Source organism: Pogoniulus pusillus, chromosome 18 (genome assembly GCF_015220805.1).
Source record: "Pogoniulus pusillus isolate bPogPus1 chromosome 18, bPogPus1.pri, whole genome shotgun sequence".
Classification (NCBI taxonomy): Eukaryota; Metazoa; Chordata; class Aves; order Piciformes; family Lybiidae; genus Pogoniulus; species Pogoniulus pusillus.
Window position 1 is genome coordinate 22,877,161 of NC_087281.1, and position 16,472 is coordinate 22,893,632.

Below are 16,472 nucleotides of genomic sequence, written 5' to 3' on the forward strand. Positions count from 1 at the left end.
CATACAGACTTTGTGACATATTTCATAGTGTAACCAAAGTTGTACAGGGGAGCATATTTCTGAGGGTTTTTTCTACAGGGATCATGTGGAAGAGGAATATGTGTACAGGAAATCTTAAGGCAGTGTTACTTACTGATAGCTGAGTATGGCCTGTATTTGTTCTGGAACAGCAGCTCCTTCACCCACCTGTTCAGTCTCTTGCTCAGATGAAGACTATGGGAGTTAGTTTAACCCACTCTCAAAACAGGTTGTGCCTGTAGTAGTGCACTTCAGCATAATTTATTCTGGGGTGCTGAGTGATGCTGAAAGCTCAAATTCTTATTTTTCACACCTGCTACCAGAAAAAAAAAAGTGGAGGAAGGATTTAAAAAAGGAAAATAAAATCTGGATACCTAAGTTACCTGTTTTCTTCTGCTCCTTCATCAAAAGCAGGCTTTGCTTCAACCTGGCTCTTAAATCAGTCCCACTCACAGGCTCTGCATTTGGGTAAGGCTTAGCACAGCCTCATAAAGCAGACAAGTGGTAAATGCATGAGTCATTTTGAAAAGTGTGTGCAGACAGCTCGCTGACACCCAAATGAAAGAGGTTTTCTTGTGTGGGGGGGGGCTGAATCCACAAGATTTGTGTATTCTGAATTTCCTCCAGAAAAATTAATTGAAATGAAAACAGACTCAAGAGAAAAGCTTCTCTTGAGTTCCAGGAGGCATTTGCAACCTAGATCTCTTATTTCTCAAAACAAACTGAGTTTGGCCCTCTGTCCTTTGGGGCAAGATTCATGATTCCCAAACCAGGATGAGGTACTGGTAGTGCTTTCTGTTTGCTGTTTGGATGTGAACTGATTTAGCTGTTGCCTTGGCTAAGGATACTCCATCATTATGTGATTTGTTAAATACATACAGAATTTGTTTTCAGAAGCTAGAAGACTTTATTAGTGTAGCAAGAGTGATTACTTGAGGAATACGATTTTCATCCCAGCCCTCTGGTGCCTTGTCTGCATTTCACAGTTCCATCTGATTGGTATCTGCCCTCCTGATAACCTATTAATGGTTTATAGAAGATGGGGGAGATCACACAGACTAATCCTGCAGATCATAGAATCAACCAGGTTGGAAGAGACTTCCAAGATCATCCAATCCAACCTAGCCCTAGCCAACCAACTACACCATGGCACTAAGTGCCTCATCCAGGCTTTTCTTGAGTGCCTTCGGGGATGGCAACTCCACCACCTCCCTGGGCAGCCCATTCCAATGCCAACAACTTCCTCCTAACATCCAGCCTAGACCTTTGTAGGTCAACTGCTTTCAGCTCATAGTCTCAGTTTGCCCAAATGGAATAATATTTCCTTGTGGTTCTAGTTAAAAATTCAGAAAGTAAAATACTGACACAACTATATTGAATTTGGCACAATTATAATGAATTCTTGTAAAAACTGAATTAATTAAGAGCCCTAACACAGGAATTTCGTATTTCAGACTCTACAGAGTGTCCTGTGGAGTGAGCTGAGACAAATTGTCAAGAGAGGTTAAAGAGATTGTAAATTATGAACAATAACTTCTACACTGCACTGCTGTTCTAAGCCTAGCACTTTTAAGTAAGCAGCTTTGTAGTTGATTTTACTATAGAAATCTTCTATATTAATTTTTTAACATGGAATCATCTTTTTTGACCCCTTTTTTATTACTAATTAGAATCAAAGCATTTCGAACCCTGCAAGAAGCTCTCAAGTGCAATTATGAGCACTGGCAAATCTGGGAGAACTACCTGCTTACCAGCACAGATGTTGGAGAGTTTTCAGAAGCAATTAAAGCTTATCACCGGCTGATGGACTTGAGAGAAAAGTACAAAGATACACAGGTGGGGCAGTTGCCATGTTAAGTCATCCTGTATGCTCATTAGTTTTTCTTGTGAGACAGAGCTATCTGCTGATAATGGTAGCAGTGATGATAGTACATATATCAGTGAAGTGTTGCAGACAAGGCATTTAATTTTTTGAGATCAGTAAATCATAGAATCAACCAGGTTGGAAGAGACCTCCAAGATCATCCAGCCCAACCTAGCACCCAGACCTATCCAGTCAACCAGACCATGGCACTAAGTGCCTCATCCAGGCTTTGCTTGAACACCTCCAGGGATGGTGACTCCACCACCTCCCTGGGCAGCCCATTCCAATGCCAATCACTCTCTCTGACAACAACTTCCTCCTAACATCCAGCCTAGACTTCCCCCAGCACAACTTGAGACTGTGTCCTCTTGTTCTGTTGCTGGTTGCCTGGGAGAAGAGACCAACCCCACCTGGCTACAGCCTCCCTTCAGGTAGTTGTAGACAGCAGTGAGGTCTGCCCTGAGCCTCCTCTTCTCTATGCTAAACACCCCCAGCTCCCTCAGTCTCTCCTCATAGGGTTTGTGTTCCAGGCCCCTCACCAGCTTTGTTGCCCTTCTCTGGACAACTTCCAGCACCTCAGCACCTCTCTTGAATTGAGGGGCCCAGAACTGGACACAGCACTCAAGGTGTGGCCTGACCAGTGCTGAGCACAGGGGCAGAATAACCTCCCTCATCCTACTGGCCACACTGTTCCTGATGCAGGCCAGGATGCCACTGGCTCTCTTGGCCGCCTGGGCACACTGCTGGCTCATCTTCAGCCTACTATCCACCAGTACCCCCAGGTCCCTTTCTTCCTGGCTGCTCTCAGCCCCTCTCTCCCCAGCCTGTAGCACTGCTTGGGTTTGTTGGGCTCTAAAATGAAGCATTTGCAATAAAAATGAGCAGAGTGGTAAACTTTGCATCCAGATTCTGTTAGATTTTGTGGAAGGCCAAAAATGAGCCTTGCAGTTTTAAGTTCTGTTCTTAAATAACACACAACACATAGCTTCATATTTCCATGTTGCTTCTGCCTATATTGGTATCAGAAATAATACATTTAGTTTATAAGTAAGCTTCTCCCACCTGTTTGAAAATTCCACAAATGAGCCTTTGAAAATGAAGTTTCATAGACTGAGTGCAATGCAATCAGAACATTGATTCTTAATAATTGTAACACAGACAAAGAAAGGAGGTTTTTTTTTTGCTCCTCATTCACTGTAGTAAAGTTCATTTAAGTTCTGTGTTGTGTTAAAACTACAGATTTATCATTCTGGGTCTGGCACCTAAGGGTTCTCTTCTTATTTGAGCACTGTCAAGTGTGAAAGTGAAACTGGTAGAAATGATTTGACCAAGTAAATTTTGGGAAGAAAGGAGCTGTCTGGAGAGCAATTGTGGAATGAGATTAACTGATAACAAGCAGCATTTAAAAAGCATTGGGTTAATTTCTAAGGTTTTGTTTGTCCCATGGGTTTTTTTTGTATGGGAAACTGTGTCATAGGGTTCTGTATTTGTCTTGTACCGAGTCAGGAATAGACACCAAATATTATATTTATATGTACTGATAGTGATTTGTGTTGAAATAAAAGCTCTTTCCTGCTGCTTTTGTAAGGTGCTGGCTATTCTAGTGAGAGCAGTAGTGGACGGAATGGCAGATCGCACGGGAGAGGTAGCAAGTGGATTGAAAGGGAAACTGCAAGAGCTGTTGGGCAGAGTGACTTCACGAGTGACAAATGATGGGGAGATCTGGAGACTTTATGCTCAGCTTTATGGAAATGGACAGAATGACAGCAGTGAAGATACTGAGAAGGTAAAATGTATTGAGGTATAGGATTTGATGGAAAACACACTTCTGCAGCCTTCTGTTCTCTAACAAACTGTTGTCTTCTAGACAGGATTTTGTTGCAGAGGTGTTTGGCTTTCAGGTTCCTCTAATTTTATTATCTCTAACAAGAGCTTTTGTGTTTTTTCTTTTTTCAATCTCTCTTTTTTTATCAGTATTTTATTTTAAAACACCCAATGTGCATTGTCATGGTTTTGTATTCTGAAGTTTTTCTTGTGGCAGTGTAATGTGTAGAATCTAATGGTGGTGATTGTTGGCTTTATTTCAACTGGAATCTCTGATTCTGATGACAAGATGCTGTAGCTTCTGGATTGAAGCAGATCTTAGTGGCATGATCCAGTGTCATCATAAACCATCTATATTCTTCTTTGCAATCACTAAGGGAAAATGCATTTAAGATAGTTTATGCTACAGTTAGAGTTTCCAGAATAAATGTGCTTTGTCCTTACCTTAAAATTGAATTGAATAATGCTGTTCAATTCTTAATCTGTTAACTGTAGGTTTCTTTTCCCATACCTCTGATAGTTCTGCTCTGACTGCATTTCTTGTTCCCACTATTTCCCAGGTAGTTCAGTTGATTTCCAAAGTAACCTCTCTGTGATGCTGGAAGTGTTTACTTTGTTGTGTGCTGAAGTGTGCTTTGCTTCTGGTATTAAGTTTCCAAAATTCAAATAGCCTTGTGCTCTCCAAAAATACCTACAGGTGATTAGATCTTCACTGAAGCTGAAAACGCACAAGGTCAGCATTCAGTATGTAGTTCCTACTGTGGGAATGCCTTTGGCCTGGGCAAAAATGTCAGTCTGGAGGATTGCATGTCACTTGTTGTCAGGCATGCCAGGCAGATGGTTTGGCCTTCAAACTGAATGCCTGTGGGGTTAAATTTAGAATTCTTTGGGCCTTACTCATTGTCTTCCTCTATCTGCTCCGCCCTGTGAAATGCCTTGTTTAATCATTGCCAGCTCCATTGTACCTTCAGTTCCTCCCTTCTATTCCTTCTCTGTTTTTCCCTACTGATGAACAATAAAGGGATTTGGCCTGTTTAGGATTCAGAACTACAGACACTGCAATATCCTGTAATATATCCTCAGGTTCTTACTCAGACATGCAAAGTAGCAGAAGCCTTGTCTATAGTATCTGTGTAGTCATTTTAGAATCTGGTTACCTCACAGTATTTTTCACTAACCCACTTTAAAACATGTTTGCTATTTCTAGACTAGACAGCAATTTAACTGTTTCCTACTCAGACTGGTTATGGAACATGCCTACAGTCTAGATTACCCTGCAGAATGGATTTATGTTTATCAATGCCTAAGAATCGTAGAATCAACCAGGTTGGAAGATACCTCCTGTTCAGGTAGAGAATGTGATCTTTATCACTCAGCAGAACAGTAATTATTAAAACATTGAACAACAGACCCACACACAAGCAAAATCCTCCTCAAGACTCATAAGTCTCCATTCAGTACTCAATCACTGGTAGATCTTTTTCATTTGAAGCCTCCTACTGAATGGGAAGGATATTAGCTCAGTATTAGGTGTTCTGAGTTCCTGTGTTCTTTAGCAGGTCCGAGGTAATTGGAGTTGTTTTTCTCATCTTTTATGTGAAATACAAGCCAAGATTAATTTTTTGCTTGTTCTAGTAGTGATCATTAGATAAAACACTTGAAAAATGCTTTAAAATCATAGGATCATAGAATCAAGCAGGTTGGAAGAGACCTCCAAGATCATCCAGTCCAACCTAGCACCCAGCCCTAGCCAGTCAACTAGACCATGGCACTAAGTGCCTCAGCCAGGCTTTTCTTGAACACCTCCAGGGATGGTGACTCCACCACCTCCCTGGGCAGCCCATTCATGCTTTGTGTGTGTACCCAAATATCTTGGTACCATAGGAGGAGGAGGACCTCCTTGGTACCACAGATACAGATGATGCTAAAGCAAACCTGCCTGCTGCCACAGCATATAACAATTGACAGTGTAAAAATGACCTTACAATGCGCTATATAATCACTGGCAGCTTTCAGATACATTATCATGTACAAGTGTTTAAAATGGTATTTGTGGGCCTTGCTACACAAGCACCATTATTTGTCAGTCAGAAATTAATTGAATGTAAATACCTGTAGGACAAATCCTGATACATCCATGCAGTTTGCCATCCAGATTTGTTACAACAAAGGTCAACGAATTCTGCAAGGGCATTAGTTAGTGTATTGTAGCATCACAGGACACAGAGATGTAACCAAATCCATCATAGTGTCATGTGCCTCTTTGCAAATGTGCAGTCTGACCTTTATCCATTCATGTAATACATTATTTAGTGTAGATTTAATTACATTTAACCAGTTGTGGTGGGTTGAGGAACTTCCCCCCCCCCCCCAGCTCCCTGCTGAGATGTACCAGACCAGCTCAGCTGGCTTGGAAGTAAGGTAAAAGTGTATTTACAGCAAAGCAAGCTTTACAAGCATATATACACAATGCATTTACAGGTATTTACCTGATATGCAAATCAGAAACAATACAGAAGTCCAAACTCCCTCCCAGACAAAGAAACTACCCAGAAGAGACTCAAAACCACCCCCTCTCTCTCCCAGAGAGACAAACAATCAGCAAAGCTTACTTGTTATCTGTTAGTGGAAGATACTAGAACAGAGCAAAGGAGAAGTGAAAAACAGCAAGGGCTCTGAGGCAACAGAGAGCAAAGTATTTACACTTTGGCTTTTTATCCCTTTTAGCAAACCAATGAATGATACAGAATTTATCATTATTTTCTTTTTGCAACCAGTGATCTAATTTCTCTCATTATAATATTCCAGTTAGCCTCAAACCAGCACACCAGTGTTGTTCCTGATGTTGCATTTGAAAGAGAACTTTGTATGTCTGGCTATTGTAAAGGGTAGGTTTATTGTTGAGTTTCTTTATCTTTCTGCTTGGCTGCTGTATCTGATGTCATGAATTGCAAGAATCTACAGTTACAATTCAACACAGTGCTTGGTAAGCTGAGTCACAGTCAGATAGGGTTAAAAATTAAGGAGTTGGTTTGGTGTTGGTTTTTTTCCTTTAGCTTAGCATATATTTACTCTTAACACTTCTCATTCAGTACTTCATTCTTTTACTATGCTGAATGCAGTCCAGTCCACCCCTTTCCCACCAGGGAATCTTTCCAGCCTTCAAGTTTCCTGATGATTGATACCCAGGCTATGAAACTCTTCTGTTCCTTGAACTTTCCCCATCACATAACTGTTTTCTTCCAGAATAAATTCCACTTCCAGAAGCTCAAAAAGCAGCCCAGGAGACTTTGAATTCTTTCCCCTCCCTGACATCTGTCAGCAGATCCCTTATAATTTGCTGCTCTAACTCAGACATGTGCAGAGACTGAAACAAGACTGCTGTAAAAGCTGTTGTTCCTTCCCTTGGAGAGTCTTGCCTCTGCTGGCCAGAACTTCTACCAAGTATAATCTAGCTTACTGTGAAAAAATATGATTTGCTTTGGTTTGACTTAAAGCCTTTACTGCACTCTACGGCAGCATGAGCAGTTCAGTTGCCTGTGCTTTAGTAATTGGAGCTCCCATGGGAGGGAGAAGGCTTCTAGGGTGATCCCCCCCCTCCTCCAAATTCTGATTCCTGTCTTTGTCCAGCAATCAGAAGTCCATTCCAAAAGTGTTTTATTGCTTTTTATGATATTTAAGATCTTGTGGCTTAACCCCAGCTGGCAACTAAGCATTACACAGTTGCTCACTTCTCTGCACTGGTATGGGGAGGAGAATTGGAAGCAAACATTAAAACCTTGTTGGCTGACATAAGGGTGGTTTAATAAGACAACACAAAGAGAGAAGAGCCAATAGTAAGGAAAATACTAGTGGAATAATATAGAAAACAAGTGGTACAAGTGATCTACCTGGACCTGAGTAAGGCATTTGACTCTGTCCCACATGACATCCTGGTCACCAAACTGGAAAAATACAGACTTGATGGGTGGAGCACTGCTGGGTGAGGAACTGGCTGAATGGTCACATGCAGAGAATTGTGATCAACAGCACAATGTCCACCTGGTGACCAGTGACAAGTGGTGTCCCTCAGGGGTCAGTGCTGGGACCAGTGCTGTTTAACATCTTTGTCAGTGATATGGGCAGAGGAATCGAGTGCAGCCTCAGCAAGTCTGCAGATGACACCCAGCTGTGTGGCACAGTTGACTTGCTAGAGGGCAGGGATGTCATCCAGAGGGACCTGGGCAGGCTGGAAAGGTGGGCCCAGGCCAGCCTCATGACATCCAACAAGGCCAAGTATAAGCTCCTGCACCTGGGTCAGTGCAATCCCAAGCCCAAATCCAGGCTGAGTGGTGAATGGCTGAGAGCAGCCCTGAGGAACAGGACCTGGGGGTCCGGGTTGATTAAAAGCTCAGCATGAGCCAGCAGTGTGCACATGCAGCCCAGACAGCCAACTGTGTCTTGGGCTGCAGCAAGTGAAGCATGGCAACAGGGCAAGGGAGGGGATTCTTCCCCTTTCCTCTGCTCTCCTGAGATCCCACCTGGAGTACTGTGTGCAGTTCTGGAGCCCTCAACACAAGAAGGACCCAGCCCTAGCCAGTCAACCAGACCATGGCACCAAGTGCCTCATCCAGTCTTTTCTTGAACACCTCCAGGGACAGTGACTCCACCACCTCCCTGTGCAGCCCATTCCAATGCCAATCACTCTCTCTGTGAAGAACTTCCTCCTGACATCCAGCCTGTACTTCCCCTGGCACAACTTGAGACTGTGTCCCCTTGTTCTGTTGCTGGTTGCCTGGCAGAAGAGACCAACCCCATCTGGCTACAGCCTCCCTTCAGGTAGTTGTAGACAGCAATGAGGTCACCCCTGAGCTTCCTCTTCTCCAGGCTGCACACCCCCAGCTCCCTCAGCCTCTCCTCATAGGGTTTGTGTTCCAGGCCCCTCACCAGCTTTGTTGCCCTTCTCTGGACACCTTCCAGCACCTCAACATCTCTCTTGAATTGAGGGGCCCAGAACTGGACACAGGACTCTTGTGCATTTAATTATGGTGACTTGCAAACATGGGTCACATCCATCAGCCTAGGCAGATTTTTAGAAGCTAAATATTAGACACACATTACTTTATATGCCTCTCATGCTTGACATGCAATATTGGTGAAAAACATCTGTGTTACAGCTGGTGCTTACCGTTGCAGAGAATGACAGTGCTCCAACTCTCAGGAAATCAAGCAGAGTAAAGATACATTCATTTTCTGGATTGAGCATTAATTTCATAGAAATTTAAAACTAATCTCTTAGATTGTTTTCTCACATACTGATCTTTTTCTTTTCCTTCTTGCAGTCCCTGCAGTATCTCACTAAGGCACATAAATGTGAAATTCAGTCAAGTGACTGGGAGAAAGATGTTTCTTCTTTTAAGACAGTAGTGAAAGGAGCCATAGAGATTGCACATGGTAAGTCTTCCCTGAAAAGGACTTCTGTTATTCATGAAGAGTGTAGGAAATACTTACTGAGCTTAGTAACACATAATCTGATAATATTCTACTTTACCCATTTTATTTATTCCTACTCTTGGAAATCTTCTAGCATAGCTCATCAATTGATAATGCATACAAAAATAGACTTGGAATCAGGCAGAAACTGTGTTGGGCAAAAACACAACCTGGCCTGTTAAATGTGGAATCAGCTCATTTCATGATCTAGCAATCTCATACTGCAAGTGAATAATGTATCTGTAGTTTATCTCAGGAAGTGGACAAAGTTTAGACTCAGCAAACCTATTCACTGTGCTGTGACAGTTACATTTAAGAAGGATATATACACACCTCTAGAGTTTAGAGGTATCTTCTCCAAATTGCCTGCCATGATTTTTATTTGCATTTCTTTTGGGAGCTGTTTACATTTAAAATTTTCTAAGGGTGGTATCAAGATTTTTAATTAGATGTTGTTTAAGGATTATTGCTATAGAGGTAATGCTTTTTATTTGTTGGTTTGGGGTCCTTTTCTTCTGTGTTTGGATTCTAGTGGCTATAAAATGCAGCAAAACCAAATCTAATCACCAGGAAGCTTTGCAGATGCTTTCCTCAGCTCGGCTCAACTTACGTGGCTTGTCATCCAAAGCAAAGGTAGGAATGTTTGACAGGTAGGAATTTTTGTTTGAACTCTAGGAATCTTTGTTCTGCTGCCAGAAACTCTTTCTCTGTTTTGAGTCAAGTAATACCTGCCTGTCTCAGTGTATCATCAGATGGACATTCACCTCTATGCTCTTAAGGATTCCAGTTTTAAATGGATTTATGCTTTCCTTCTTCCTGCTGGGCTTTGACTGAAATAAACCTCCTAGTCTAAAACATAGCATTGATAATTTAGAGTAAGTTAGAATTTTCCTTAAAATATTGGGAAAGAAACTCAAATGTTTGGAAGAAATCAATCATTTCAAAGATCTGTTCCCCTTCTGTGAGCAGTCATGGGGGAAGCAGGGCAGTCGCAGCAAAAACGAATGCAAACTTGCAGAAAGGCCCAAAACATGTCAGGATTGCTTTGCACCACTTGAAGTGTTTTATAAACAGAGTTATTTATTAAAAGCAAGAACTTATTTTTAATAAGGTTTTCGTGCACACCCTGCCACTTTAGGTAATGATTTGTTGGAAAATGTTATGTTTAAATTGTGAGTTTGGGGTTTGGAGTTGTGTCTACATAGCCAGGCCCCCAAAGAGCCAAGTCTCTTTCTTGAACCATCGTTATCCTGATTTTACCTTTCATCCTACAGCATGAGAGACAGTCATTGTTTAACTGAGGGCTGATAGAGAATACACTTTCATTCAAAGTACACCTAATGTCTTAAAGACATATTCTTCCTGGCTGTGTGTGGGATTTAGTAACTGTCAATCACAAAGTGTAAATTTTACAGCATGTATGTTTGTGTTACAAAGCATTGCTTGCTCATCAGCCTGCTAAACTTGACTCACTCTCTTTTAAGTCCTATAATTTTAAGGGTACAAGCCTAGGAAAGCTGTGCTTTTAAATACTGGCATAACAAAGCCTTCAGAATGTGGTGGAAAAAGCCACAACGTGTATGTTTTGGTGTGATTCATAAATTGAGTTTGGTTTTGTTTCTCTTTTTTTCTGGAAGTGTGCAGACCAAGTATGACTATAGAGAAAGCAGGACTACTTGACAGAGGTTCTGTAAATTCAAGTGCAGGTGGTTTAGATTATGCAAGGATCATACAGTATCTGAAAGAGTAAGAATAAACAAGTCTAGCCAGTTGCATTTCAAATTCCCAAAGACACTAATTAAATAAACATTGTATTACTGGCAGGTGCCTTTAATTTTTATGGCACTTCTGGGAGAACAAACATGTCAGAGATAAAGCTGCTGTTATGACCTCACTGGTTTTGCATCTTTTCCAAGATGCAGTCTCATTTTTAATGTGAAGTCATACTGAATTTTCAAAGTGTGTTGTTTAATAACTCGGTCATCTTCTCTAAGAATCTAGGCACAAACAATTGAGCACTTCTTGTATGTGTCCAAGCTTGACTGCAGCATCTCCTTTCCCTGCCTTATTAGTCAATAGTACTATAGGTGTGGGGTTTTTCTCTATCATTTTAACAGAGAAGAGCATTTTTAGGAATGGGCTAGAAGCAGACACAGTAGTTAAGATTTCAGAAAGAATAAAGGACAGTGAAGGTAACTTTTAAACTGTAACATTCCAAAATTTTATACTCAGGACATGCAATTGGACAAAACCAGCAGTTTTTCAGTAGGTAAAACAATGTTACCTCTCAGACTTGTTTTGTCACCTTTCCTGGGATCTCCATCTCTGATGTTACTGCTCCTGTGTTTTGCCATGCTCTTAATGCAACCACAGTCTGCTGAAGGCTGCAACTGTGGATATGGAGCTTTATTGTAAATGCATGAAATTTGGGTACTGTTGTGGGGGAACATAAGACACAAAGCCTAAGCAATGGTGGTGCATGAAACTTCCCCATGTTGCCTCTAGATGAATAGGTCGCCAGCTGTGGGGGAAAGGAGAGGAAAAAAATTAAAGCATCTTGATTTACTTAACGGGAAGAACCAAACTTCTCTTTCACATTCCTAGTGTGAGGTTTAGGGGCAAAAGAAAAGTTTCTCTATTCATAGCAGGAATATGTTCCTGGGTTTGTGCAAGATGTTCCTTTGTTCATTGACAGCATTGTTATGAGGCACATTGAAGACTTTGGTTCAGGCTTTTTATGTACGTTTTTGTTTGTATCTAAACTACCCCATGATGTTTTGATGATATCATTATGTACAGATGTACTCCACAGAAATGTATTTTCTTGGTTTGGATTTGTCCCTGAATCATAGAATCATAGAATGTCAGGGGCTGGAAGAGACCTCGAAAGATCATCTGGTCCTGGTCCCCTGCCAGAGCAGGATCCCCTAGAGCAGATCACACTGGAATGCCTCCAGACAGTTCTTGAATATCGCCAGAGAGGGAAACTCCACAGCCTCCCTGGGCAGCTCATTCCGGTGTCTGAGAACTCTTCCATGAAAAACCTTTTCCTAATGTCCAGTCTAAACCTCCCCAGTCTCAGCTCGAGGCTATTCCCCCTTGTTCTGTCCCAAATTACCTCTGAGGAGAGACCAGCAGCAACCTCTCCACAATGCCCCTTCAGGTAGTTTTAGACAGCAATGCTATTATTCCACAGGTTTTTGTGTGGCATAATTACACACAAGTCCATGTATCCACTCACACATGTCTTGGCATCAAATATTAAAAACATGTTTATCTGAGGGTTTGGAGAAAAAGAAAGCACAACAGAACATGACACTGGGAAAAATGGACATGAAAATTTACAACTAGTAATTTATCAGCAGGTAAGTTTGTAAACTGCAGTGATGGTATGAGAGATGTGCTTCTAATTTGAGTTTGATGGCAAAGTCTTTTACTTCTGATGGGATCAGGAGTCAGCATAGGCAGTCAGGTCAGAGCAGAAACCCATCTTCACAGGAAGATCAGCCCCTTTGGCAGAATTCCAGACACGTGGCACAGGCTTCCAGTCTGTATACGTGTATATACATAAATATATATGTGCACCTTCTATTTACCTGACACAAAATGACCTTTTTAAAGAGAGAAATGTCATCATAGCTACTGAAAACAGGGATAGTGGTGATGAGCTTGCCACATTGCAAGAGAGGAAATGCATAAATGTATGTTTGTTTTAAAATAACCTATTTCTTCTTGTCATGCAGCAACTTTTTGTAGATGTAACAAGTAATGAGGTTCACAGGGAGATAGCTGATGAGGTGACAACTATGGACAACATGATTGCTGAACTCCAGGAACTGAGCAACCAGCTGAGAGATCAGTGCTGACACAAAGACCTCATTTCACAACAGGAAGGCAATGTCATGTATCTTTTGCCACAACTTGTGCTGGTGAAATTCTAATGCAGCAACACTCTCAATAAACATTTTTTCCTGTACTGTGCTGTTCTTGCAGTCAGCTTTCTTGTAGCCAGCAGCTCAGGCTGCTGCTTTAAATTTCTCATGTGCTGTCACTGTCTTACAGAGTTGGTTCTTCAGGCCCAGATCTTCTGGAGCAGAACTACTTGTACTGATAAAGCAATTATTGCAGATTAGTTGTACCTTACTACATCATACCCAGGTGCCTGCCCTTCGTGGGACACCCCATGTATGCTGCAAGTGGGGGAGCAAGATTGTCGCCATGGCAGGAGGAGCTGGACAAGCACACAGCAGAAGCAGGAGCCAGGCCCAGCCCACAGCTAATTGGAGGATGTGTCTGATTGCCACTGGCTGATCAGAGCAGCTGTAAGGCTGTGGGAAGCTGCGGTGACAGGGAGCACTGGGGGCTGCAGGCTAGGGCTGGGTCGGGCTCAGAGGTGACTGCCTAAGGTGTCTGGGCATTTTCTGCCATTAATTTGGTGTTACTTGCTTACAAGGGAAGAGGAGGGGGGTGCCGAGAGCAAAAGGTCTTTATTATTATTCACGTGATACAAAGTCTAATTTAGAATACATCTGACTGGACCTGGAGGAGTCATTTTCATCTGAACTATTTTGTGTTGTTTCATTTTTGAGCATATTTGCTGTAGCTCTTATTAAAAGAGGGATTTGTTTTCGGGCTTCCTAGAAATCTAAGCAAAATAGTTCTCTCATTCATCATGATTTTGGCTTTTTCTTCTGTATGAGAAGGATGCAGTCTCCAACAATGCAGTTATCAATATTCTGGGTATGCACCATCTGTGATCCGCTCATTAAAGCTATACTGTTACTAAATGCCAAGGACACTCTCCCTGAAGAGAAAGGCAGACGGTAAGAGGAAACCAAGCAATTAATTGGATTGGAAGCAGCAGTAAAAGTGTGTCGTTTTGCTGTGCAACAGGTAAAAAAATCCATCTTCATGTCTTGGTAAAGCTTTGTATCCTTGAAAAGCTTCTTGGAATGGAGAGTAATACTTTGCTGACAGCATTTTAACATAAGATTTCCACAAAAGTGGAATCTTATCAATAGGTATACCTGCTAGTGAAGGAGAGCTGGCTCCAAAACACTTCTACATTGCAATAGCCCAGAAAGGGAAGAAGCATTAAAACTCATGCTGAGTGAGTTTGCTGGAGGTGCTCCCATTCTTCTGCTCATATATATATAGTGAGGAGGGGCCCACCAGAATCATAGAATCAGTCAGGGTTGGAAGGGACCACAAGGATCATCTAAATCAGGCTAATCAGTGTTAGGGGTTACTGATTGTATTGGGTTTAGCTGTGATGGAGTTAATTCTCCCCAGAAGGTCTTTGCTGGTTCTGTGTTTTGCAGTGCTGTAGGTGGGTGCTGATAACACACCTGTGTTTTGGCTGCTCTTGAACCAAGGCTGTGCTTTTCCTATATTACTCCCCCAGCAGTAAGGCTGAGGGATGGGCAAGATGTTGGGAGGAGACACAGCCAGGCCAGCTGACCCAATCTGACCAAAAGGGTGTTCCTTACTATATGATATCAGCTCAGACATAAAAGCTAAGTGAAAGAAGGAAGTGTGGGGTCCATTTGTTGATGGCATCTGTCCTCCAAAGGAACCGCTATGCATGTTGAAGCCTTGCTTCCCAGGGAGCAACCGGACATTGTCTGCTGATGGCAAGTAGAGACTAATGTCTTTGCTCATACTTCTGTGTGCAGCCTCTGCTTTTGCTTTTCATCCTATTAAATTGCATCTATCTTAACTCATGGGCCTCATAGGCCTTTGTTGTATTTTACCTCTCTCCTGTCCATCTGAGAGGGGGAGTGATAGAGTGGTGTCCTGGAGTCCAGTATACCCCAAAATTCCTCTCCCTCTGTGCTTTGAATGGGAGAGGAAAAGGCATGAAAAACCTGTTTAAATTCAAACAGTAATAAAAATGATTCTTCTATGATGGCTGAAGAGTGAACAGAGGGGAATTTTAGAAATCATTGCATCACAAAATCATTGTAGTTGAATCAAGGCATAGGTGGATAGCACTTACTTTAAGAAGTGTTAATTTGCCTTTCTGAAAATTTTCTGTACACAAGTGCATAGAAAAGATACACCTCTCCCCCAGTGAGAACTGCTAAACCAGTAATACTCCTTCCCTTTCCCTTTGCCTTTGCCTTTCCCTTCGTCCCTTCTTTTTTTTTCTTTCTTTTGAGCTTAGAAGTTGTTGTAAAGTCCACCTTGGATGGTATGATAGATTTCAGAAATGAAACTGGCTGACAAGGTGAATTTCACAGTGCAAGTGTTACGCAGAAGCCATTGCAATGCTGCCATACAGATAGCTTGTACATCATTCAGAAGTACTTATGAATGGATAGGTTTCAATTGACAAGTAGCTTATTCAGGCATGTGCTCTAATATAGCAACTGCATTCATTAGACAAACTTTTATACTGATCTCTCAGCTACACTAGTAAAAGAGTAATCCTTTGTGGGCCAAATGCAGTAGCAGAGGGTTCTTTTTTTAACTGTTAACATCCTCCAAAGACCAAGGTCTCATCATTATTAGTGAGTGTATCTACCTTATAGCGAGCGAGTTCACATGTTTTATTTCATTGCTAAGGCAAGAAAAGTAAGTCTGCAGACTCAGGCTGGCTTCACTGAGTCACTGCCCTTTTGTGGTGGGGTAGATAAAAGACCTATTACAAATTTAATCCACAGATACCTAAACTAAATACTCTTTCTGCAAGAACTGAGTGGCTTGAGTCCAGAAATCTCTTGTATTTAACTCGTGTTTTCTGTACAGAACTGTTTTCCAAGTTGACGTAAGTATGAAAGCCCATTTTTCTGTTTCCACTTTACTCTGACCTAAATGTTTTCTCAGAACACACCAAGAACCTTGTAATCACCAGTGATGTCATATGGCCCTTCTCTTTTTTTTTTTTCCTATTTATTTTAAACCTCAGTGACCTGTGAGTCAGCTACAGGAGTTCTAGGCCAAAAAGCAATGTAATGAACCAGACAAAAGAAATTTCAGCCAAGAGCCATGCAATGGAAAACTGGGATTAACAGCATGAAAATCTTCGAAACTGCAAGTTAGCCTATTAATGACATCACTGCTGAAGTGAAGCAGCCACATTTTGCAAGTCACATTTAGAGGTTAACCCCTACAATTCAGCTCTTGCCCACTGCCATCTCTCAATGAGCATCATTTAGAGCTCCCTGTGATAGGTCAAGGAGCAATGGGTATAAATTGCAGCAAAAGAGGTTCTGCCTCAACACAAGGGGGAACTTCTTTACTGTAAGGGTCACAGAGCACCAGAATAGGCTTCCCAGAGAGGTCATGGAGT

At 41.9% G+C, this 16,472-nt stretch overlaps 1 protein-coding gene across 1 annotated transcript in view; it reads left to right on the plus strand.

Annotated features, from left to right (window-relative positions):
• TTC27 (tetratricopeptide repeat domain 27) overlaps positions 1-13,154 on the plus strand; it is a 75,225-nt gene extending 62,071 nt beyond the window's left edge. The window contains exons 16-20 of the mRNA XM_064158742.1: positions 1,689-1,854; positions 3,471-3,668; positions 9,028-9,139; positions 9,711-9,811; positions 12,922-13,154. Coding sequence (XP_064014812.1) covers positions 1,689-1,854; positions 3,471-3,668; positions 9,028-9,139; positions 9,711-9,811; positions 12,922-13,044 — 700 coding nt within the window. The 3' untranslated portion in view covers positions 13,045-13,154. The remainder of the gene's footprint in view (positions 1-1,688; positions 1,855-3,470; positions 3,669-9,027; positions 9,140-9,710; positions 9,812-12,921) is intronic.
• The last annotated feature ends 3,318 nt before the right edge of the window (positions 13,155-16,472 follow it).